A 22,842-nucleotide genomic window follows, 5' to 3' on the forward strand; every position below is an offset into this window, starting at 1 on the left:
TGGGAACGCCCACGCACGAGGAGACAGCTGCAAAGCCTCCTGGGATTCACTAATTTCTACAGGGGGTTCACACCCAGGCTGGCAGAGACTATATTGCCCCTAACTAACCTGCTAAAGACTAAGGGCTTGGGGGACACGCGCAAATCGAGGAACCCGGGGGCGCTACTGAATTGGACAGCTGACTGTCAAACGGCTTTCGAGAGACTGAAAACCCTCTTCACAGCTGAGCCAGTGTTACAACACCCCGACCCCACCAAGCCTTTTGTGGTGCAGGCAGATGCCTCCGACTTTTCCATCGGAGCCATCCTGCTCCAAAAGGACTCCGACAACCACCTAAAGCCCTGCGCCTACCTTTCCCGCAAATTCTCCGAAACGGAGCGGAGATGGCACGTATGGGAAAAGGAGGCGTTTGCAGTGAAGACAGCCTTGGAAACGTGGCGACACCTGCTGGAGGGGGCCTCCTGCCCCTTCGAGGTCTGGACGGACCACAAGAACCTGGAGGCACTCAGCACACCAAAACGACTCAGCCCGAAGCAGGTGCGATGGGCTCAGTTTTTCAGCCGGTTCAATTTCACGCTGAAATTCATACCGGGCAAGAAAAACTTCTTGGCAGACGCCCTTTCCCGACGGCCACAGGACGACACGCAAGCCTCCGACATCGTAGGAACAGTATGGACTGAGAAACAGCTCGGCTGCCCAGCTGTCACGCGGAGCCAGACAAGGAATCAGCGCACGCCAGCACGAACGGCGGGGAGCGATCGGAGCCGACGCTCAATTTCACCGAACTGGCAACAAAGACTCACACAAGCACTACAGCAAGATACATGGTTGCAGAATAACCAACAACATGTATCTTTCAAAGACAACATCGCCTGGAAAGAGAAAGCCTTGTACGTGCCCGAATCACTGCGGGGGGAAATCTTACACAGAGCGCACGATGACAAATCTGCAGGGCATTTTGGGTTTGTAAAAACCCTCCACCTAACGAGGAGGCAATTTTGGTGGCCAAACCTCAGAAAGGACGTAAAAGACTACGTAGGCAACTGCCCCATATGTGCCACCACCAAACGTAAAGGAGGGAAACCCCACGGGCTGCTACAGGCGGTAGCCAGCCCCTCCCGGCCATGGGAAGAAATTTCCATGGATTTCATTGTGGACCTCCCACCCAGCCAAAGAAAAACTGTGATATGGGTGGTAAAAGACTATTTCTCGAAACAAGCACACTTCATCCCGTGCGCGACTATCCCCTCCGCACAACAGCTGGCACGTTTATTCCTAACACACATATACAGGATCCACGGCGCCCCCTACAGGTTGGTGACCGACAGAGGCACACAATTCACGTCAAAGTTTTGGCGGGAATTTTTAAAACTAATCGGAACCAAGCAAGCACTGTCCACTGCGTGGCATCCAAACACGGACGGATCAACAGAGATCCTAAACTCAACACTTGAACAGTTCCTGAGGGCATTCATAAATTATCAACAGGACAACTGGGTAGACCTACTACCTTTTGCAGAGGTGGCCTATAATAACGCGGTACACCAGAGCACTGGCCACACCCCTTTTAAGGTGGTCTATGGAAGGGACTTTGTACCGATACCAGAATTGCCGCAACCTGAAACCCTGCCCTGCTCACCAGACGATTGGGCGGCACAGCTGGCAACAACCTGGCCAATCATCCAAACGGCCCTAGCAGACGCACAAACAACGTACAAAAAATATGCGGACAACCACAGGGCGGAGGCACCGAACTACAAAGTGGGAGATAGGGTCTACCTCTCCACTAAGTTCATAAAGACCTCGCAACCCTCGAAGAAATTGGCACCGAAATTCATCGGACCTTTTAAAATCATACAGGTAATCAACCCAGTTACGTTCAAACTGGAACTGCCTTACAATTTGAGACGGGTCCACCCAGTGTTTCATTGTGCACTACTGAAACCAACGAGCACATCTAAATGGCATACGGAAGAACCTCCACCCCCACCCATAATGATAGACAACCAACAACATTTTGAAGTAAAAGAAATACTGGACTCAAGAAAGCAAAGAGGAACACTACAATACCTCGTGAGATGGAAACATTTCTCACACCCAGAGTGGGTCCAGGCACGACACGTCATGGCTAGACAACTAACAAGACAGTTCCATGAGGCATACCCAGAGAAACCAGCACCATAGAACATCTTTGGGGGGGCAGCATGTCATGACCTCGTTGCAAGGCACAAAGAGCCTCACAACGTGGATCATGATCATTAAGGAAAAGGGGGAAGAAGATAATCCAATCAGGGATTAAAACAAGCACCCAAAGACACCCACACCCATGATCCCATCAACAACTAAAAAGAGAGACGTCAGAGGAGTGAAGATAAGGAGCACATGGTGCCCCGGAGAACTCAACCGTTGCAGGGAGACAAAGAGGACACCGGGGAAAACGCCCACGCAGCCATCAAGGATCCCATCAAGAGGGATCGGGGCATTGAGGGGTGGGGAAGCCCGGGGCAATACAGGAGGGTATAAAAGGGGCACCCCCACACTACCTACCCCGTTCCCGTTTTTCGTTCTGTCAGCTATCATTCCAATAAACCAGAAATCCTTAATACCCATTAAGTGAGTCTGTGTCTTATTGCGGAGCGAGGCTGGCCCTGACAGTGTGGGGTTTGCTCCCTGTTTACGTACAGTAGCTTGCCCTGCCAGTGTTGGTGGGGGGGTGCTTTTGTCCTTGGTAGTGCCTTGATTAGGGTATTGTTTTCTGCTTGGCTGCTTGTCTGGTGTTAATCCCTGCTCATCTGAATGTTCACTGCTGTAGAGGATGTGTTCTGGTCTTTTGGTTTCCTTCTTAGCTTTCTTATTGTCCTTTCTGAATGGTGTGTAAATGTGGTTTGTGTGTCCCTTGATGGCTGATCTGTTTGAGTGCCAAACTTCCAGGAATTCCCTAGTATTTTTGGATTTAGCTTGGCCTAGGATGCTCACAGTTTCCCAGCTGAAACTGTGGTTGAGTCTGTCCATCTGTTTTGAAATTAAGGAGTTTTCATCGTGTCTTCTGACCGTTAGCTGGTGTTTATGAATGCACTCTGCGAGCCTTCTGCCTGTCTGTCCTACATAGTGGCTGTTGCAGTCCTTACACTGTATGTTGTAGAGGACTCCTGTTTTCTCTTCTTGGGCTACTGGGTCTTTTGGTTTATTTAAGATGCTTTGGAGGGCTTTAATTGGTTTGTGTGCTACAGTCATGCTGTGTGGTTGTAACAGTCGGTTGGTTGTTTCTGAGATGTTTTTGATGTATGGCAGCGTTATCCTTTTCATAGCTTGTGTTGGCTGTGCTGTAGTGGGTTGAGCGGTCAGGCACATTTTGATAAAGTTGTGTGGGTTTCCTTTTTGTAGGAACATGTTGCATAGGCAGTCAGTTTCCTTCTTCTGGTGTTCTGGGTTGCTGCAGTGTGGTTGTGCTCATTTGAATAATGTTCTCATGCAGCTCCTCTTGTGGAAGGTTGGATTGTTACTTTGGTAATGGAGCACTTGATTAGTGTGGGTTGTTTTTCAACACTTGTGTTTCTAGTTTGCTGTCACGTCCTCTGCTGATGAGGATACCCATGAAAGGTAGTGTGTTGTTATTTTCTTCTTCCCTTGTGAGTTTTATTCCTTTGAAATGATTGTTTCATGTGTCTTCTCTAGTTGTTCCTTTTTTATTATGACGGTGTTGTCTACATACCTGATCCATACTTTTGGTTGTATGTGTGGGAGTGCTATAGTTTCTCGATGCTGCATTACAGTCTCTGCTATGAGTCCTGAGAATGGTGATCCCATGGGTGTTCCTCTGATTGGTTGGTATATTTGTCCATCAAACTGAAAGTAGGTAGTGGCAGAGGTTGATGAGGTCTATGATTCTGGGTATTTCTATTTTGGTATACAGCTAGTCCTCGACTTATGACTGTTTAATGATGGTCTGAAGTTATGATGGCCTCGGAATAGGTGCTTTATGGCCTGTAAAGCACTTCTGAGTGTCACTAATTGTCGCACCACCCCTCCGCAGTCACATGATCGCATTTCAGGTGCTTGGCAACCAGCTCACATTTATGATTGGTTGCAGTGTCCTATGGTCACATGATTGCATTTTGCGACTTTTTTGCCATTTTCTGGCAAAAAATGCCCATTGGGGATGCTGGATTCGCTTAACAACCCATGATTCGCTTAATGGCTGCTGTAAACATGGTTGTAAAAGGTCCCGTCACACTGTGACTTGACTTACGGCCACAACAATGGAAATTCCAGGCCCAATTGTGGTCATAAGTCGAGGACTACCTGTATTTGGCTGGGTCAGGTGTGTTGTGTAGTACTGCTGCCATGGATTCTTTCATTAGTTCTGGGTTTATGGATGTAAAGAGTGCTGTGACATCGAATGAAACCATAATTTCATCTTCTTCTATTATTAGGTCTTTGATTTTCTGGAGGCCCTGAGGTGGGGAGTTGATAGAATATTTGCTCCCCTCTGAGATGTCCAAGTTTTTTCGTAAGTTCTTTGGCTATGTTGTATGTTGCGGTCCCTGGTAATGATACAATTGGACAAAGAGGTATGTCGGGCTTGTGTATGTTTGGGTGTCCATAGAAGCGTGGGAGGACAGGTCCATTGCTTTTCATCTGGCACTGTTCCTCTTTTGTGATTTGACCTTTCTTGGTTAGGTCATTAAAGGTTGTCTAGTTTCTGATTGGGCTGGTGTTTACAGGGATTAGGTTTCTTTGTCTTCCATTAATTCTTTGGCTTTTTGTATGTATTATGATCTGTCCATGATCACTGTGGTTCGGCCTTTGTCTGCTGGGAGGAAGAGGATGGTTTGGTCCTTCTTTAGGGTTTTGAGGGCCGCTCTGTCCTCTGCTTTGAATTGGTTCTGATTCTGTGTTCTTCTGGCCCGTGGTATGATTGTCTGCCTTATGTTTCCTTGGGTCTCTGTGGCACGTCCTGTGGTTTTAATGCTGCTTCTAAGGCTGCAAAGAACTCTGATTAACATAATCTATGTCATAGTTGAGGCCTTTCTGGAGGATATCATGTTCTGCGGTGGATAGTGGGTGGCTGGACATGTTGTTTACCTGTTTGATAGGCAACCAAGTCTTTACTTCCAGGGTTTAACTTGAGCAGTTTGGCTTGGAGTTTTTTTTTTTTTTTTTTTTTAGCTTGTCTTAAAGATGTAGTTCTGATGGTTGTTAGCATTTTTGTGTGTTGTGGGGTCATGGTTTGTTCCAGGTGCTCCTAGAGGTTATCCGTGGTGTGCTGGTATTCGTGTAGTCTGAGGTCAGCATCCATGATCATTAGTTGTATCATTTTTCGGCCGCTTTGTTGAGCTATTTCCCATCCAGCTGTGCAGTTTATTTGAGGTTTGTATCTGACACTGTATATAAACAGGGAGCAAACCCCACACGCACTAGCACTGATGATGTTACCTAGCCAGGTAATGAAACATCTACAAGCAAACAATCATCATCATGTTTATTAGGCCCTAAGGCCAGACACAATAAAACTATACAATAGCAACAATCTTACATTAATACATATATATATATATAAAAACAGAAGCAATTAATATACTATGATCCAAAATTAATTAAGAATGAAAATACTAAAATGAATTGAAATGAAATACTATGTTAAGAAATTCAAAATCTAAGTGATGATGTGGGGTATTGTGCAGTTGGTAGCACAAACCTGGGCAACCTGGGAGGATAACAATCAAGCTCAAAGAGCACCAAGGACTCCACAGTTCAACCCTGAGCTACATATATTCTCTTCTATTAGTTAATCTTCTTTCTAATCACCAAAAATAGTAGATTAAGATTATTGAAAGGTTTACAAGGTCATTAATGGTATGAACTATATAAAGGGGAACATTAGGAGAAGAAACCTAGAACCCTTAGGCCACTCAATGATGCTGAGTATAGAATGATTCAGAACAGTCAACAAGTACTTTTTAATCAAACACAAAAAAATCAAATTGAATTTCATGACAACATGTGAGATTGGGTTTTCAATTTTCAAAGCTATTTAAAGAAAAAAGAAGCCAAAAACATAGGCAACATCCATGACAGACTTGACAAAGAAATGAAGCCTCTGTGATTAACAGCAGTATCATTCTTGAGTACCAGGAAACTAACAGGATATCATTATTGCATCATACCCCGCCTATAAACACTTGACAGCTTATATCTGACTACTATTGAGAAACAGAATGCTAAAATTGGTCCAGAAAGGCAACGTTTATTATATTTATCAAAATGTTTAACATTCACATGTACTAATCCTTGTAAAATTGGCTGATCCTGCATATACTTCTATACTAAACCTAGAAAACACATTTTTTTACATTTCAACAGATAGCTACCTCCACATTCTTTATATCTGATTTTAGGGAGAGCTAACAGTCCTAACTACTGTTCACCTATAAAATGTGTGGGCATCACAATATATACACAATTTTTTTATTCAGCACAGAGCAAGAGGTGGCAAATATCCTGACAAATAACACACTGGATTTCTTAAGTGTGATCCTTTTGTGTCACTTAGATACAAAGAATGAGGGCCTGATTTTAGGTTTTGATGACTGGTTTGATTTTAGAGATACAGTGTTACTAAATGTTTAATTAATAGCAAGAGATTAACTTTTATGTACTTTTATACCTGTGCTGGAAAAGGTCAAAAGCCACTGGTCTGATATGCTTTTTTGTTTATTTCTGCACCATTTTAGCTTTTCCTGTTTCTTTTTTAGACTTGTATTCTATCGGTCTTATATTCTGCATTATGTGTCTTAATTATATCTTGAAAAATTAATAATAATAATAAAAAGAAAATAGCTCACAGAACCCTGTTTTAACATTTCATTTTGATAGAGCATTGAAATAACACAATTAGAGAAAAAACAATAGCTAAGCTCTTCTTAATAACATTTGTTTCACTTTATTTCAGTTTTGACTGTTAGAGAGAAGCCCATATACAATGTATTTTTAAACATCTCTGCTGACAAAATATTTGTCATTGATGGAGAGTACATTGTGACTTTCTTCTCTCGCTGTCTCTTTCCAATAATCTTACTGTGGATGGAAAAGTATTTTAGTTCATAAATATTCCTCTGTATACCCAGTATTACAATAATATTTGACTACAGAGGTCAGCAACAATTCTGGTTCATTCCCTACTTTCTTTCAGTGATGCTCACCTGGCAACTGGAAGGCAATCAGGCTACTGCCTAAATTTCCAGGTTAAGGGAAGGGTGCCTAAAAAGGGACTAGTGACTTCAGAGCTTGGCTCGGTCAGAAAATCAGCCCAACATTTCAATTCTCAATAACCAAGAGTGACCACTTTCCATTTACTTGCCTTCTTCCTCCTTCCAGGGGGTAATCAAATTAGGTTCAGCACAGGCTCCAAGAGGACAGATAACTGGAGGTCATGCTCCTCAGACATGTGAATGACAATAATAGCATGACTCCCTTCTTTCCCTCAATGTCTTATTAAGATGCATACAGGATTTGGATTTGCTATGGGCAAGGCAGCAGAGGACACCAGGCCCATAACATCACATTCACATGACAACTTTTACAATATTCAGCCAGCAGAGACAGTGGCAGCCACCCTTTCCAACTCCACTGCTACCCTTTTCTCCACTTGGATAAGCAAGAGGCAGAGGCAGCTGTAAAGAGTAATATTTGTCTCAGCCCATTTGTCCTTTTCCTTTGGAGCATGGCAGGTAGGTGAGTGAAACACTAATACGGCCCCCTTGTTCCTACTCAAAAAAATTCCAGCAAGAAAATCAGAAATTCTTTGATGCCTGTCCCAAAAGATATGCACTTGTTGCTGAATGCTTATCAGGAACAATGTAAAACCCTAAAAAGCATATGGTCTATCTACCTGAGGAACTACCTCTTCTGCTATGAGTTTGCCTGGTAACTCAGATCAGCTGGAAAGGTCCTTTCAAATATGTCCCCACTGTAAGAAGCTCAGCTATCTGGTCCAGTGGAGAGGGTGGTTCCCAGACTATGGATTGCCCTCACCAAGGAGGTGTCTTTGGCCTCTACTAAGATAATGACAAAAGCCGATCTCTTCCACTGAGCTTTTGATACTAATTATATTACCTCTGATTTTAATTGTACCATTCTTATTTTTATGTGATATAATTTGTATTTTTGGATGCTGCAAGCCACCTTGGGTATAGTCCACACAGAAAGATCCACATTTAATAAACAAACACTTAAAATGATATATTCATCCATATAAACATTCTTTGTTAGATGTAACACATCACAAGGGAAACTGAACAGATACCTGGGTAAGGTTTTAGGTCCATAAATATCCACCCACCCCAAGCAGTGGGCATCAGTTAATTAAGACCATCAAGCTCTGTGTCTTCACACCTTTATACTTGGGTGGCCCACCCTGGGGAGGGGAGTCTTTCTACCAGGAAAGCAACCCAGCCCTCCGGATGTTTTGGACTAGATCTCCCACTGCCCGGGCCAGGCTGGCTGAGGATGCCAGGTGTTGCCACTCAACACATCCAAAAGGCACCGGGTTGGGCAAGTCTGCTTTCATCGAAGGAGTCTCCGGCTTTCCCCTCTTCGGAGACGGTGGGAAAGGGTGGCTCCCGGCACAGCCGCCCTCGCCCTTCCCTCCTTCCTCACCCTTCTTGTCCATTAGCCACATGAAGGCGAAGCAGGGCACGAAGCCGATGGGCCCCCAGAAGACAAGCAGGGCGATATCCAAGCTGGAGAAGTCGAAGGCCTGACGGGCCGAGTTCTGAATGGGGCCCCACGTATTCCACACCAGGCCCTGCACGAAGCCCAGCAGGGAGAAGAGCAGCAGCACCAGCCAGCGCCGGCCGTACACGCGGCCCGGCTCCGGCGGGAGGCGAGGCAGGGGCCCTGCCGGAGGCATACCCCTGCCCCGCGACTCCGCCGCCGCCGCCCTGCAAGTCTGGCCATGCTGAGCAAACGGCGGCGGCCGGGCGGGCGAAGTTGGGGGCACCAGGGGCTCCCGCTCCTCGGGGCTGCTCCAGCCTAAGCCCATCGCCGGGAAGGCGGCGGAGGCAGTCCCACCTGCCTGACGGCCAACTGGTGTCCTAACGTAACCCAGCCGCGGCGGCGGCGGTGTAAGCAAACCCCGCCCGCCTGGGCTAGGAGGCAACCTGCCCAGCCGCATGCGCGAGGCAGGCGGGCCGCGATGGGAAGAGCGAGAAAGGAGCCGCCCGATTGCGAGGCCCGGCTTGGTGCCCTCCAGATGTGTGGGATTACAGCTGTCCCTCTCCCCAGCAAGGGATCTTAGGGATAGAGGGCGATGTCGTCCCACCCATCGGGAGACTACCCGATCGGAGCAGAGTAGTTTAGCCTCTCTACGGATAAGTGGGAGCTAGTCCCTGAAACCCGGCTCAGTACAAAAAGCAACTGGGTATTAGCCTAACTGTAGCAAAATGTCAGTAACAAGTGCCGGGACTTTCATCTTGACTGGAACTGGGGGAAAGCTAGTGTTTTAGGCAGCTCCTCCTTGTCCCGATGTTAGGACGGAGAACAATTACTTCAGCCCTGCCAGTGATGCGCACTTAACCCTGGGTAGCTTCCAGGACCCGTCCCGGGTGTAGAACACTCGCGGAGACCTAAAAGAGAATACTCTTCAGAGAGGGAAAAACTGAAAAAGTTGCTTGGAGCGTTTTTATGGTCGAATTGGGGTGAAGGCAACGGACTGCAGCCCCTTGGAGAAACAAGTCCCCGCCGGACCCCGAGAAGAGCCAGCTCTGCCCGCCAGATTCCGCGCCCCACCTGGCTGCGAACTTGAAAACAAAGCCACATGACTCGGCTCAAAGGATCCCTCACATGATCGCGGGTAGCGGAAGGGCTGGCGACGGTGACGGTGAAAAGATGAGCCGAGGAGGAGGAACCGGGAACAGTCTCTCTCTCGGACTAGGGATGGAGAGCGAAGCGGTGGCCGGGGAGGTGGCCGCTTTGGAGCCCTTGCAGCTTGGTAGGTAGGCGCCTGTCCTCCTTCCTGTGTTACGCCACGCATGTCTTGTTTGTTGAACTTCGTCGAGAGACGTAAAACTAAGGAGGAGTGATTAGATGATGACACCCGTTTTAGCGAACCGGCTTTTCCTGCCTTTCAGACTGCTTCAGCCACTTCTTTCTGCCTCTCGGGGTGTTGCATTTGACGTTAATGAAATGGAGAACGACTGGCTGGTTTAAGGAGCTGCCGACAAGCGCTACGTTCACCCACCCAATGCACCTTTTTGCATTGAAGCGGAAGTAGATCACAGCTCTAGAAAATAATGCTCGGCATTTATTTATTAACCCATCCATCCAAGCTGCTATTTATTGCTAAAACAATCCCAAAGTGAGGGTATGACAAATTTAAACAATTCACAATAAAACTGCTAGAAAATTCCCACATCTTAAAACTTACAAAATGCTGGCCGGAACAAATAAAACATCTGTTAGCAAACACAATGAGTATCAAGAACGGATTTCAGTGCTGCTCAATATACATAATGTTCAAGTCATATTGCACAATGAGGATATTATGCACATTGGTCAGTTAATACATAGTATCTCCAGGTGAAGAATGGACAATCCCTTAAACATCATTTCTGTTATTAGATGTTACCAGGTATTGTCTGGAGACTAAAGTATTATTCAGAGTCCACCTATAAATGCTATTCATTGGGCATATTCTCTATGAAATCAGGTAAACGTACATAAAGCTGCGTTCATATTTGTAGTTTGAACATGCAAACTGATTCATGCACCAGTTTAAACCATCCCACTTTGGTTCACCTTCACCGAGGCCTTTGGTGAGGGAGAGTGAGACCCCTCACTTCCTTCCAACTGGTCTGTTGCACATGCCATCTTTTATTGATTTTATTGTAATTTCTTTTACTGTTGAGAGGCAGGGAGGTGAGCCACTCAAGAGTCTTTGGGAGTCAGGTGGCATATAAATTTAATAAATGATTATGATAATGATGATGGCTTGAAACAAGGTAGTGATTGGTTGTTATGCACATTTTCTAGTCAATTCATGTTTATCAGTTGCATTACTGTAATTCATCTATTGCCAACCCAGTGGTCAATTAAGAATAAAGGAAACTGTTGGGTCTTGCTTTGGATATTAATTGCTTCTGTGTTCTTGTTCCCTTCCCCTAAAAATTGATGTAGCTGTCAAGCTATTTTTATATTGAAACACAATAAATGTGCACATTTCACTTCCACAAAATGCACTTTATTGCATTTTCTGTTCCTCGAAAGGTGTGTGGTGTTGAACAGAGGTTTCACTGAAGCAGAATGGAAACTTGAAAATACACTTTATGTGGCTAACTCCATTTTTAACTCAGTCATCCTTTACCTTCAAAATTGTTTGGGTATTTTTATTTTGTGTGTCAAATACTGATGACATTCTAGTGATCTGACAATGCTGAAATAATATTTATTTACTCAGGCTTCCATACTACTCCAGTCAGAATTCCTGAATACAGTAATTTAAGGTTAAAACATTATAATGCAACCAATAATAACTCAAAAATGTAACTAACACAACCTTTCTAGTGCTTACACCCTGGGAATAGAATAACCCTTCCATTAAGTCCCGTAAGTCCTACAAAAAAAGCCAAGCCTTCACTGCTCAGAAAAATACAGTAGGGAAGTGGCCATCCCTATGTCCATGGGGAGACTGTTCCAGAGGACAGGAGTATTCATCAAAAAGATTTATCCTTAAGGTCCCTGATAAAAACATCCTTGTGGAGATGGGACCCCTAATGTACTTTCTTTCACAGATTCCACCTGGAGCAGGTGATCTCAAATATAAGTATTAACTCAAGAATTAAGCTGCTTTAGATGCATCAGACTTTTGGTCCATCTAGCACAGTACTGTCTACTCCACCTCATAGCAGCATTAAGAATCCTCATTCTATGCCAGGGTGTCAGGAATTATATCTTAAGTTACTCTGCATTTAAAGCATGTACTTTACTAAACCAAAACTATATAAGTAACTGCTGAGCTTTCAAATTCCTTTTGATGAATTTATAGTACCTTTCCTTCATTTTCCCATGGTGTAATGGATTTTAAGAGCTGCAGGATAATTGGTTCCTCTAAGTAAGGAGTACTAAAAAGCTTTCGTCCTCTTCCAGTGAGAGGCAGGGAGGTAGGATTCAGTCTGGAAACTAGATGTTTGTTTTTCCCTAGCCAATCCCGAGAACCACAAGGACTGTAGGTGAACATTTCCTGACTAAGCCTGGGGTTCAGGTCCTCTGCCTAAAAGTTGTGGAAAAACTGGGAACAATAGGATACGTTTAGAAGGGAAAGCATAGACATCATTTTTCAGTGCTGCTGGCTCAGTTGTGTAGTTTCATTTTTACTCTTATTTTCTCTTTTTTTAAATTTGCTCACTTATCTGTTTGCTAATTAATGACTGCTAGATTTACTCTGCAGATTTAGGCTGCGTTTGTTCGGTTATCTTCACAAGTAGCCACTAATCAAGCATTTATGTGGGGGAAAACCTTACATTTATTGTTATTTCAGTGCTGGGCTTGTATTAGCACTATATATCCCAAAACAATTTCAGCCTGATCACACTGGTTAAAAGCGAAAACTGGAGACAATTATTTAAAGACCTAGCCCTGGGGAAAAAGAATCTTAACACATCTACAAAGCAACATGGTGGGGAAAGTTGTGCTAAGGAGTAAGTATCGTCAACAACCATGAGACTTGCTTTTAAGTAAACGGATAGTAAAATTACTTTTAAAAATTTGAGATGGACTAGTATTTTGAGCTTTTTTTCAGGAACCTCCTTTAAAGGGGGAAAACAGAACTTATTTTTTCACCTCTTAGGATCTTTGTCCCTGTGGGCATAATAACCGTAGAAGGCAACAGAATGCAGTACAACAGTTGCTAGATTTGTTGAATCAAAGCTTGCGTACCCTGTTTGCTTAAATACATTTCTCAGTTCTAGCACAACTAATCTAACGTACACACAGCTGATCAATAACATGATTTTCCCAACTAAGGTTAGCAGGGAAGTTAGTACAGTAATCAGATAATTCTCAAAAGTCGTCTTGTAGCTCCTTGATTCCAGAAAGGTTTCCCAATGTGGAAAAGATAGTGAGAGAAAAAGGCAAAAAAACAGCAAATAAATTAGCAAGGAAAATAGAATTTTCCATACCTTCTACACTTTTTACAGAGCTCCATTTCCTCTCCTGTTTTATAGCCATGAAGTATTGGACTCTGACCACCTGGTTTTCATCAGTCTTGTCACGGAATGTTGTCGCAGTTTAGAAGACAATTTAGGGATGGTTCTAGTTCTTGGACAGTTTTCATTCCTAGAAGTCCTTGTCCTAACTCTTGGTATTTTATCCATCAAAAATACTTTGATCTCTTCTAGTCTTTGGCATATCCTATTTTAGGCTCTCTTAGCATGATGTCACCCAGCCTAGTCATATGTGTTGTTCTAGGGAAAAATAGTGAATAAAAGGGATTTTCCAAATGAAGGCAGGAAATAAATGGAAGGACACTGATAAATTCTGTGTATCTTTCATGCCTACTAAACAGGGATGGAGAAATGTTAATATAAATAAGAATATTGGACTTCCGGTGGGAACATGGCCAACTGAGCAGCTGTGTCCGCGGGCTCTGTGGGCAGAGCTGGCAACGCATACTTTTTTGGGGGCTTGACAGGCTTTTTCCTGGAGCCCAGAGCTTTTTCATGTGAAGAAAAAGCTCGGAATCACCCCATCTGCTCTCCAAAACACTGTCTTGCAGACCGAGAACCTCAATGTTTGCGACAATCCGGTAAGAGACAACAGGAGGTGGGGGACACCATTTCTACGCCGTGTTTGTAGCCTTAAAGGGACAGTAGGTTGAGCCATCCCATTTCTAAATCACCCAGTTTATATATTTTTTTAAGTTCATGTACCCCAAGAGAGGCTTTCTACATCAACAAAAAGTGGACTGTCTTGGTGCTTATCATTATTTTTGGATTTTTAAAAAAAATTAAGTTTTGGCTTGTTTTCCCATTTAAAGATTAAGGATGACTGAGAATATACAGTATAATTGCCTTCCTGTTACTATTTTTGTACTGAATTTGAAAGATTGAATATTTTCTACACGTTTTGTATCTTCAGCTTTCTGTTTACTTTCTATGGGACTTATTTGTTAGAACACTTTCTCTTGCCAATTTCATTCAGACCTCTTTCATTAACCTATTAACTCCTATCTGCCTGAGTCAAGTATCTAGGGGGTGCCATAATCTGTTGTTGTTTATTCGTTTAGTCGCTTCCGACTCTTCGTGACTTCATGGACCAGCCCACGCCAGAGCTTCCTGTCGGTCGTCAACACCCCCAGCTCCCCCAGGGACGAGTCCGTCACCTCTAGAATATCATCCATCCATCTTGCCCTTGGTCGGCCCCTCTTCCTTTTGCCTTCCACTCTCCCTAGCATCAGCATCTTCTCCAGGGTGTCCTGTCTTCTCATGATGTGGCCAAAGTATTTCAGTTTTGCCTTTAATATCATTCCCTCAAGTGAGCAGTCTGGCTTTATTTCCTGGAGGATGGACTGGTTTGATCTTCTTGCAGTCCAAGGCACTCTCAGAATTTTCCTCCAACACCACAGTTCCAAAGCATCGATCTTCCTTCTCTCAGCCTTCCTTATGGTCCAGCTCTCACAGCCATATGTTACTACGGGGAACACCATTGCTTTAACTATGCGGGCCTTTGTTGTCAGTGTGATGTCTCTGCTCTTAACTATTTTATCGAGATTTGTCATTGCTCTTCTCCCAAGGATTAAGCGTCTTCTGATTTCCTGACTGCAGTCAGCATCTGCAGTAATCTTTGCACCTAGGAATACAAAGTCTTTCACTGCTTCTACATTTTCTCCCTCTATTTGCCAGTTATCAATCAAGCTGGTTGCCATCATCTTGGTTTTTTTGAGGTTTAGCTGCAAGCCAGCTTTTGCACTTTCTTCTTTCACCTTCATCATAAGGTTCCTCAGTTCCTCTTCGCTTTCAGCCATCAAAGGGGTATCATCTGCATATCTGAGATAGTTAATGTTTCTTCCAGCGATCTTAACTCCAGCCTTGGATTCCTCAAGCCCAGCTTGTCGCATGATGTGTTCTGCGTACAAGTTGAATAGGTAGGGTGAGAGTATACAGCCCTGCCGTACTCCTTTCCCAATCTTAAACCAGTCCGTTGTTCCGTGGTCTGTTCTTACTGTTGCTACTTGGTCATTATACAGATTCTTCAGGAGGCATACAAGATGACTTGGTATCCCCATACCACTAAGAACTTGCCACAATTTGTTATGGTCAAAGGCTTTAGAATAGTCAATAAAACAGAAATAGATGTTTTTCTGAGACTCCCTGGCTTTTTCCATTATCCAGCGGATATTGGCAATTTGGTCTGTAGTTCCTCTGCCTTTTCTAAAGCCAGCTTGTACATCTGGCAATTCTCGCTCCATGAACTGCTGAAGTCTACCTTGAAGGATCTTGAGCATTACTTTACTGGCATGTGAAATGAGTGCCACTGTTCGATAGTTTGAACATTCTTTAGTGTTTCCCTTTTTTGGTATGGGAATATAAGTTGATTTTTTCCAATCTGATGGCCATTCTTGTGTTTTCCAAATTTGCTGGCATATAGCATGCATTACCTTGACAGCATCATCTTGCAAGATTTTGAACAGTTCAGCTGGGATGCCATCATCTCCTGCTGCCTTCTTATTAGCAATGCTTCTTAAGGCCCACTCAACCTCACTCTTCAGGATGTCTGGCTCTAGCTCACTGACCACACCGTCAAAGCTATCCCCGATATTGTTATCCTTCCTATACAGGTCTTCTGTATATTCTTGCCACCTTTTCTTGATCTCTTCTTCTTCTGTTAGGTCCTTGCCATCTTTGTTTTTGATCATACCCATTTTGGCCTGGAGTTTACCTCCGATGTTTCTAATTTTCTGGAAGAGGTCTCTTGTCCTTCCTATTCTATTGTCTTCTTCCACTTCCACACATTGCTTGTTTAAAAATAATTCCTTATCTCTTCTGGCTAACCTCTGGAATTTTGCATTTAATTGGGCGTATCTCCCCCTATCACTGTTGCCTTTTGCTTTCCTTCTTTCTTGGGCTACTTCTAGTGTCTCAGCAGACAGCCATGTTGCCTTCTTGGTTTTCTCTTTCTTTGGGATGTATTTTGTTGCCGCCTCCTGAACAATGCTGCCAACTTCTGTCCAGAGTTCTTCTGGGACCCTATCTACTAAGTCCAGTCCCTTAAATCTATTCTTCACCTCCACTGCATATTCCTTAGGAATATTAGTGAGCTCATATCTAGCTGATCTGTGGGTCTTCCCTAATCTCTTGAGTCTGATCCTAAATTGTGCAAGAAGTTCGTGATCGGAACTACAGTCAGCTCCAGGTCTTGTTTTTACCGACTGTACAGATGTCCGCCACCTTTGGCTGCAAAGGATGTAGTCAATCTGATTTCGGTGTTGTCCATCTGGTGAAGTCCATGTATAAAGCCGTTTCTTAGGTTGTTGGAAGAGAGTGTTTGTTATGCAGAGTGAGTTGTCTTGGCAAAATTCTGCAAAATGGAGGATTTCAAGATTTTCTCAGAGCTTTGCTGAGAGCTTAAGCAGACTTTTAAGGAGACTCTCTTGGAGTGCTGTCAAGCTATCGTGCAGAATATTCAGGTCACTGGGGAAGATATTATTTCTAAAGTGTGTCTGGCTGAAGATGTTATAGAGGAAGATGGAGATTTTGGTAAAGATGGTGTTTTTACTGACAGCGGGATCAAAGTAATGCCAGGCAAAGACTACATATTGATCTTGAAGGGGTTAAAACGACAATCTGAACAGCAGACTACACAGGAAGTCGTTTTTCTGGGGGATTGTTATGGCTTTCTGGGGAAATGTTATGGGAGAGAAGAGAACTTGTTTTGTGGGAGGTTTTTTTGTTTTTTTTTTTGCTGAGAAGGCTGAGTTTTTTGGGGGCGGGGAGTTGGGCTGTTTGATTCCTGTATGAAAAAATGCCTTGTATTTAAAATGGAGATATGTAAATGTTTTGACATATTTTGAAGTGAGGTAAAAAATTAAGAATGTTTACTTGGATTGACAATGAGGTTTTTATGATTTTATGTTTTTGTAATGATTTGGATTAAGATTTATTGGTTTCTTTTTAAGGTTTGCTTGATTTTTAAGATTTATAAGGTATTTATAAGCTATAATAATAATTGCTTGGTTTTAGGTCTAGTAGGGTCAGGATGGTTGTAGTATTATTAATTATAAAAGTAGACAATTTCTATGTTTTTATAATTTGATTTTTACTATAGTAGACAGAAATATATACTGTAGAATACTGTTAGGAAGGAAATAATTGACTAAAGGTTGTGTTTAGGGGAGGGAAGCTGGTTTAGACATTTATACTTTTTTTTCTTTAATGTAAAGGGAAGGAGCAAGCACTTAGTGATTTTTATGTGTGCTGATGGATTGATTTATAGAAATAATGTGATCTTGGTTTGATATAGAGTGAGGGATTGATTATGGAAATTGCTATATATTCTTGTTGTTGAAAGTTGGTAGTCACTTCTTATGAAATCTTTAAAAAAAAAATCCTCTTATGTTTCTCACTTTTTTTAGTTTTTTTTTCTTTTTGCAGTTCTTTGCTTTTTTGTAGTTTTTATCTTTGCTTTAAACTTAATGAAATTCTTATAAAAAAAGAATATTAATAAGAATATTAATTTATTCCATCCCTAACCAGTCATTTGACCAAGCCACATTTTTTAAAATAAAGTCTGAATTTAAACCTCTTAAGATAGAATTTATATTTCAGGATAGATATTTAATGTTATTCGTATTTACCTGTAATTAAAATCATAACTGAAATAATAAATTGGGATTGGAACATTTTAAATTGCTTTGCTTTGTAGTGCCATGGCCTATATTCAGATATTTCTGTAGTGATCTGACCTTTCCTCCCCAATTAATTTAGCAGAGTGTAGCATTCCATGGGATTTTGTAGGCTATAATGCCATCAAAATTAGTTAATGTGAAAGAATGGCATGTTGTTGATAAATTGATAGATGCCAAATTACTTTTATTTTGCAGCCAGTTGATAGCTTTATTTCACTCAGAGGACAAATGCATTTGTAAACATGCTGATTTCACTTGTGTTCGGTGGTGGCGTTGTTACCCTTTCAGTTTTTCACTCCATCGTGTTCATGGAAATAGATCTGTTTCTGTAGCCTGCCTTGCAATATATCTTTAGGCCTCCTTATAAATAGGGAGGTAAAATATGAGCAAAATACAGGTGCAGACGCATTTTGAAATAATAACATTTGCTGGTTATACTTTAGCCCCATGGCAATTAAGCTGTGGGATATCGAAGGATTCTAGACTATATAAAATCCATATGAAGTGGGGAGGGGCTTAGAATACAGCGATGTCAATATGCTCACAATAACCAGATTTCCAGAATCGGGAGAAGCTGTGCAGGGTCACAATCAGTATCTAGATGCAATGGTGGACTAGGTGAGGCTGAAACGATGAGTAAGACTTCTTCCTTCTGGGAGTTAGGGAGGTTGCCTCCTCTGGACCAAGTATGTCATTTGGAGGTCTTCCTGGATCCATTGTTCTCAGTGGAAGCCCAAGTTTTACCTGTGATAAGGAGTGCTTTTGTCCTGTTCTGGCTGGCTCAGGTAGCTTTGGATAAGGGTACACATTGATCCACACAAATGATAACCATAAGTTGGGGTTATTATAAATATGCTTTGTATGGAGTTGCCTGTGAATTTGACCAGAAGCTGCAGCTGGTACAGAATGCCATGGCAGGGTTGTTAAAGAGGTAGTCCATTCTGTAATGGATATATTACACCTCTTCTAAATAAGCTGCAGTGACTGCCATTATCCTAATGAACCAACTTTTGGCCCTTCAGAGCTGGAGTTGGATGGAATACCTGATTATTTTTTTCCTTTATGTATCAGCTTGGTCATTAAGATGGAGTTGGAATGTCCTCTTGATAGTGCTGTGTTTGTTAGGAATTCAGTATATAGCAATTAAAGAGAGAGCATTCTCAGAACCTTCACTGTTCATAGTTGGCACCAAAGCTTTTTTTGAATTTGTGCTGCTTTGCTGTTGTGTCTTCTGCTGTCCAGCTAGGTTCCAGTACCTAGTCAAACTTTGCTGATCACAAAAGGCAGGGGCTGGGAGCGGAGCCACCCTACTAGAGTGGTTCTCCTTCCTGAAGTGTTTTAGTCAGTGATGGTCTGGAGGCAAAGGTTGGGTCTGAGGCCCCTTGAATATGGGGGGCCACAGGTTCAGCATTCTCTTCACTCTTCAATTTCTACATGAAATTGCTTGGGGAGATCATCTGCCAATACAGAATTAGACGTAGTGAATAAAGAGGATGGCCTTGAAGGACAGAGGGAAGATCCATTACCAAGACAATGATCAGGTAAACGAAACTTGAGCCAAGCCAAAATAATAGTTTGTAAACTGCCCCCCCACCTTCATGGAATTAAAAGAGGGAGGAAAGGAAGCACATTCAGACTTGCCAGATTCTGTTGCTAAAGCTGTTCTCGTAAAAGTAGCTTTAGGAGTGTTGGAGTTCTGACCAAATCAGCATGCCTCATTAGCATATGGATGGTTCGCTCTAGGATGCAAACTATGTGTGAGGAAGCTGTTTGTTGCCACTCCCACATTCCTCTCTCACTTTCTCCTTCTTCCTCCTTCCACTGTCCAAGGAGGCAGCGTGCTTTTGCTGCTCTCCCTCCATCTTGGGCCATGCAGTAGGCCTAAGAATCAGAAGGATTTTCCCCCCCTATCTGCATGCAGCTCTTGGCAGCAATGAGGGCTGAGAGTTCATTAAGTTTAGGGAAAGAACAAAAGAAGAACAAGAAGTCGTCTCTCCACTGTAACTGGACCGAATAAAATGAGTAAGATATTCTTTTTCTTACTTCTAAACCTACTTTGTCTAAGTGTGTGATTCTTTATGCTTGGGAGGGCTAAGTGTGTAAGATCAATAACCTGTATTTCTCTAACGTGCTCATTAAAGCTATTTTAGATAATATCTTTTTCTGTGTGCAGCTTCTCTGCTTTGTTAAGCTCTGCTCCGTTCAGTGGTCCTAGCTGCCCACTAATGGCTTCAAGGAGCACACAGTGTCTGTTTCTTAGTCTGGTCTACCTGATGAGGCTGACATAAGATACCTTCAATATGCTGTGGATACCGAGCTTTCTATTTAAACTCCAGGCCAACTGGTAATACAGTCAAGGTGCTGTATCAGTGCCTGGAAGCTCTTAGGGTCTGGATGGGAAAGAAAAGGTTTAGGCTGTCATGAGTACTGATGGTGAGCAGGAGGGGGCCCCTATCCAGGGGGGAAAATGCATGTGTAGTTTAGAGGCTTTGAACTGTCCTTCAAAGAAACTAAGAGCAGAACTGCCTTGAGTTTTGGGATTTATCTGTGTGGGTTTCCCACGCTCCTTCTGCTTGGCAGGATTTCTACATACTAGAGCAGATAATAAACACTAGAGACCAAGCCCCTGTCTCAGTGTGATTTTTTTGCTCTAAGTCAGGACATCGGCTCTATCTCAGCAAGATGAAGGTGTTTGGTGTGTGGAAGCCATGCTATTCCTGAGATTTCCATTTTTAGTATTGGATGGGATTGTGCTTTCCTGTGTCAAACTGATTTGTGGTCTGGAGGTCCTTCCTGGCTCTCAGGTCCTCCTCAAGAAGCAGGGGATAGCATTGGCAAGAACGGCCTTTTCACAACTCCATTTGCTGTGAAATGTACAACCTTTCCTGGAATATGAGGCTCTTCTCTCAGTCACTCATGCCTTAGTCACCTAATGTTTGGACTATTAGGAAGTGTGTTACATGGGGCTGGCCTTGAAGACCACTCAGAAGCTACAGCTGGTCTAAAATGTAGTAGGAGGCACTTCACAATCCACTCATGTGACACTGTTACTTTGAGAACTACTTTGGTTACCAGTGGGCTTCCAGATGCAATTCTAGATGTTGGCTATCTCTTTTAAAGCCCTTCATGGCAAAGGACCTGGATATTTTGGGAACTGTATTCTCTGAATTGGTTTTTCTTGTTGGATGGAAGGGGCTCACTTCGGGTCCCTTCATGTAGAGATTGCCATCTTCAGGAGCCTTGGAGGTGGGTCTTTTCAATTGCTATCCATCATCTTTGGAATAGTATTCCCATCATGATCCAGATGGCCCCTACTTTGCTGGGTTTCAGCAAGGCCATCAGAATTGGGCTTTACAACAGGACTTGGGGATGGGGGAGAATATTGTGGGCTGCTTCCTCCTTTTATCTGGAGTTTAATAGATGTAGAGTTTATCTTTGGCTCTGCATTTTATATTACATTGTGATTTGTGATTTGTGTTTTAGTCTCTGTACTAACCTGTAATAGGTTCGATAAGCCACTCAGAGTCAGTTTTGATTGGAGCATTATATAAGCCCTGAAGATAAATAAAATAAAGTGAGGTGGATGGCGTGGGCCTCGTTTGTATTTGGATGGGAGACTACCAGGAAATACCAGGGCTGTAGACTAGACTAGGAAGTTGAAAAAAAAAAGCAAACAAACAGAAGACTGCAACAACAAACCACTCCCATATTATTGCTGAGAAAACTATGTGTACACACCCATGAAGTCAAAACTCAACGTTAAGGAGACTGTACTATCTTTTAGCAGTTATGTATTTGTTGCCATGCAAATAATTTTTAAAGTTGTAATTCTTTTTTTGCAATTATATATGATTGTTTCTATCTTGTGTAACCCATTAATGAAAAGTAGATAATGAATTTTATAAATATAAATAAAGTTGGTGGGAGAGAAATGATTTGACAATTATAAGCAATGTACATCTTAAAAAGCTTCACCTGCTATTTGAAAATCATGGTAAAAATTAGATTAATCATATTCCTGAAGAAAATAAATGTGCAAATGGTAAGTATATATAATTTAAATTACAGGGAACTGCCACATGGCTATTTCATTAGACCTGTCAACATGAGTTCTACTTTTAAGCATATTTCTTTAGAAGAAAGCTCCACTAAATTGAATGTGACTTATTTATAATGTGCAGAATATTGAATATTTAGGTGATTGAGCCCCAAGTAGTTGGTTTTCTGTTTGACAATAGTCAAACATTTGAGAGCCAGTTTGGAGTGGTGAAGGTGCTGGCCTAGAAACCAGGAGACTGTGAGTTCTAGGCCTGCCTTAGGTAGGAAAGCCAGCTGGGGGACTTTGGGCCAGTCCCTCCCTCTCAGCCCAACCCACCTTGCAGGGTTGTTGTTGTGGGGAAAACAGGAGGCAGGAATATTAGGTATGTTCACTGTCTTGAGTTGACCAAACAGTATATTTAAAAAGGCAGGATAAAAATATAATAAATAAATAAATAACCAAATAACCAAATAACCAAATAACCAAATCTAAGTGATCACAGAGTACTTTTAAAACCTACATCTTAATGTACAGTAGGATATATCCTTACATGCAGAAAAGTGCAAATTGTTTTCACTACGCTTTGCTTTGGAGTAGTCTTAATGTACATAAAAATAATAATGCTTCAATTCTATTAAGAGCCAGGCGTGCCAAAATCAGCATACAGTTAGGGTGCATGTGTGCCTCCAGTGCTGTTAGCAGTAAATAACTGCTAGTCGATAAGATACTTCATACAGATCGAATTGCATAGTTATTTCCTTCTAGGTTTATTTCTACTAGAATGCCATCTGTCAGTTTTCATATATATATATATATATATTTATATTTATATTTATATATTTATTACTCAAATTTAGCCACCGCCCATCTCCCCCAGAAGAGGGACTCTGGGCGGTTTACAATA

The 22,842-nt window shown here is 42.6% G+C and overlaps 2 protein-coding genes across 3 annotated transcripts in view; one reads left to right on the forward strand and one right to left on the reverse strand.

The window, feature by feature from the left end:
- SLC49A4 (solute carrier family 49 member 4) overlaps positions 1–9,093 on the reverse strand; it is a 107,278-nt gene extending 98,185 nt beyond the window's left edge. The window contains exon 1 of the mRNA XM_063292458.1: positions 8,659–9,093. Coding sequence (XP_063148528.1) covers positions 8,659–9,043 — 385 coding nt within the window. The 5' untranslated portion in view covers positions 9,044–9,093. The remainder of the gene's footprint in view (positions 1–8,658) is intronic.
- Positions 9,094–9,845: 752 nt separating this feature from the next.
- The window catches only part of HSPBAP1 (HSPB1 associated protein 1), a 66,029-nt gene continuing 53,032 nt past the window's right edge, over positions 9,846–22,842 (forward strand). The window contains exon 1 of one of the 2 annotated variants that reach the window (XM_063288795.1): positions 9,846–9,991. In XM_063288795.1, coding sequence (XP_063144865.1) covers positions 9,889–9,991 — 103 coding nt within the window. In that variant the 5' untranslated portion in view covers positions 9,846–9,888. The other variant, XM_063288796.1, reaches the window with a different exon arrangement.

Source organism: Candoia aspera, chromosome 1 (assembly GCF_035149785.1).
Source record: "Candoia aspera isolate rCanAsp1 chromosome 1, rCanAsp1.hap2, whole genome shotgun sequence".
Lineage (NCBI taxonomy): Eukaryota > Metazoa > Chordata > Lepidosauria > Squamata > Boidae > Candoia > Candoia aspera.